The sequence below is a fragment of the Bombus affinis genome, chromosome 3 (assembly GCF_024516045.1).
Source record: "Bombus affinis isolate iyBomAffi1 chromosome 3, iyBomAffi1.2, whole genome shotgun sequence".
NCBI lineage: Eukaryota > Metazoa > Arthropoda > Insecta > Hymenoptera > Apidae > Bombus > Bombus affinis.
The window spans coordinates 11,644,385-11,647,095 of record NC_066346.1 but is presented as its reverse complement, the minus strand read 5'-3'; the positions used below and the strand labels follow the sequence as shown (position 1 = coordinate 11,647,095).

Below are 2,711 nucleotides of genomic sequence, written 5' to 3'. Positions count from 1 at the left end.
ATACTTAATAACTATACGAGGAGTAAAGAAAATATTTCAAAGTGTTTGCATTAAAAGAATAAAGAAGAAGAAAATATAAGTACATTTTTTCTACAAATACATTTTGTTGCTTCAAAATATACAGAGTATATATGATATTTTATATTGTTAAAGGTTTATTAAAGGCTTAACGAACACATTCGTGATGACTTACACAATTCTGCTTTTTCTTGGCATGGTTTCTCTTATTCTTCATCTCATTTACGTGAGTAACTGTTCGTCTTTATAAAAAAGAAAGATGAGTATTAAAAAAGCTTTGAAGGGAAGGAATGGACAGAATCAATTAAATAGTAAATCTCCAGAAAGGCAATTGAATTGGTTTCTTTCAATAACAGGTGTACGAACTGATATTTATCGCGTTTAATATAAAAAAAGCTCTGATAATCTCAGTAGTAATTATCCTTCATTTCGGCATACTGTATTTTGGTAACATCACCTCACAAAATATTCGAGATCACCATGCTGCTATTTTCTTTTACGCGTGAGTACTTCATTTTTCTGGTTTTTACTTAGAATACAAATTATTTGTATTTTCACGTGTTGTAATTCGCATATTTACAAGTTTTTCTTCAAGTTATTTAACAAAGAGAAAGAGATGATATAACAATAAAAAATCTAAAATCTAAAAATAAAATATATGATGGAAATATTTTGATTTAGTTACAAGTAAAGAAATTTAAATGAGTAATTTTTTAGTTCCCTAAGAGTATCAGAATTGTCATAGCTGTAAAGTGATACCTCTTACAACGAATTAGAATAAACATTATGTGACGTCTTACACGAATTCTTACGAAAGATTTTACTAACTTTAGATACAATTACAGATTGTGTTTCTCATATTTACAGATACAGCGCGAAATGGTATGAAGCTCCCGTGTGGATACAAAAACTATATCTTTTCTTGATGATAGAAACTACAATCGACATAAAAATAATTCTTGGTTTCTATAGTCCATCGGTAGAAGGTTTCTTCAGGGTATCTATAATTTGCTGAATTTTATATCTATTTTTACTGCCATTAACTTTGGGTAATTTTACATTCGTCATTAAGATCGAAAACTCTTTTTCTAGCTTGTAAATTTAAGCGTCAGCTATCTTATGGCGTTTCATTCCATGCAAACAACGAAATAAGAAATTTTTATATTAGTCGACGAGCTCACAAATTTAATTCAATAAATAATGTTTCAGTTAATAAACTACAATTTACATTCTTCCTTTTTCTAATACGTGACACAAAACAGAATTTTTTAACTTCGGTTTCAAAGTTAATATTTTATGGGAGTATAAAAACAGCAGCTCTTCGCTTTTGTTTAAGTAAGGTCAAGACCCTCGCTTATGAAACGTTTATTTTTTCACAAGAGTCCTTATATCGATTTTCCTTTGCATACCGTACTTTCCCCGTAACACATATTCGCACCCCTTCACGAGGAATCAATATCTTCTGACACACAAAAGGAACTTCTTTCTAAGAAATCTTCATCCTCCTATCCTTTCTCTTTTATCGAATTTGTATCAAAATCACTGAATAACATTATTTAACATATTTTAATATATTTCTTTTCCTATAATACAGCGAGTACTTTGATATAAGAAGATAATTCTGCAGAATATTTCTTTCGTATAAACTCCACGATTACGTACATCAGTGGCAGATGTAACAATTAATATTACTTTTTATTCAACTATAAATGATTATGCAAATTTATATATTTGGGGATATATTTAAAGATAATGGAATCTAGGCAGAGAATTATTTTACCCACTAAATATTATAAATGAAATACATGAAAATCCGCAGTTTACTCTCTGTCAGAATTCTGTTGCATTGGAATTTTATAGAAATTTCATTACAATTTTATCAAAAATCAACTGTCTCATCTGACAATCGGTTTCTCAAAATCTGAAAACATTTGACATACCGTAGAAAAAGGTTTTAACGCACAGAACACACAAAAGTTATCTATGATACATGTCGAAATATTTTCGCGAATCACTGTGCACAGATAAGTGTACAACAAACAACAATCAGAGGTAGTTGAAAAATATAAAAAATCTGTATTTGTGTGAACTGCAGAAAATAGGAAGTGATGTCGAGACACTTGGCGCGACAGTAATTATAATTTCACCCATAGATATATTTCTTTTACCTTCGGTAGAATTTCTTTTTTCACCCTCGCTACATAGAAAGCCGATGCAACTATCGATTCATGCAAATTGCCCGTGCTGTCAATCATTTTTGCCACTTCTCTCGATATTTTCCCCTTCACCCTCTTAATATTTTGCCTCCTCCTTCTCCGTATCTTGCCATAAATTCAGAAAGGGGGGGATTGTATACCTGGCAACCGATTGATCGAAACACACTCGTGCTTCAGACTTCGTAGGAGAATGACGTGCTTCAGGAGATCGGACTACTCGTTCATAAAGAAGCTTCTGCTGGTTTTAGGATTCTGGCCAACTCCAAACTCGAAGTTTCGTCTATTTCGAATCACTTTCATTTATACGGTTTACATCGGTTATCTACTGCTCGAGGTAATCTTAATAGTAACTATTTTACATGACACGTTCACACGACGCAGATATTACGTTCTACTCTTTACAACTTTACGGCATATACTATACATTCAAATGTTTCGATGTAACAAGCTATAATGTTATTATTATTTTATTACGAT

At 31.4% G+C, this 2,711-nt stretch overlaps 2 protein-coding genes across 2 annotated transcripts in view; both read left to right on the top strand.

Annotated features, from left to right (window-relative positions):
• Positions 1-2,711, top strand: part of LOC126914981 (uncharacterized) — a 37,959-nt gene that overhangs the window by 20,925 nt on the left and 14,323 nt on the right. The window lies entirely within an intron of this gene.
• LOC126914699 (mannosyl-oligosaccharide alpha-1,2-mannosidase IA-like) overlaps positions 1,887-2,711 on the top strand; it is an 89,560-nt gene continuing 88,735 nt past the window's right edge. The window contains exon 1 of the mRNA XM_050719016.1: positions 1,887-2,568. Coding sequence (XP_050574973.1) covers positions 2,425-2,568 — 144 coding nt within the window. The 5' untranslated portion in view covers positions 1,887-2,424. The remainder of the gene's footprint in view (positions 2,569-2,711) is intronic.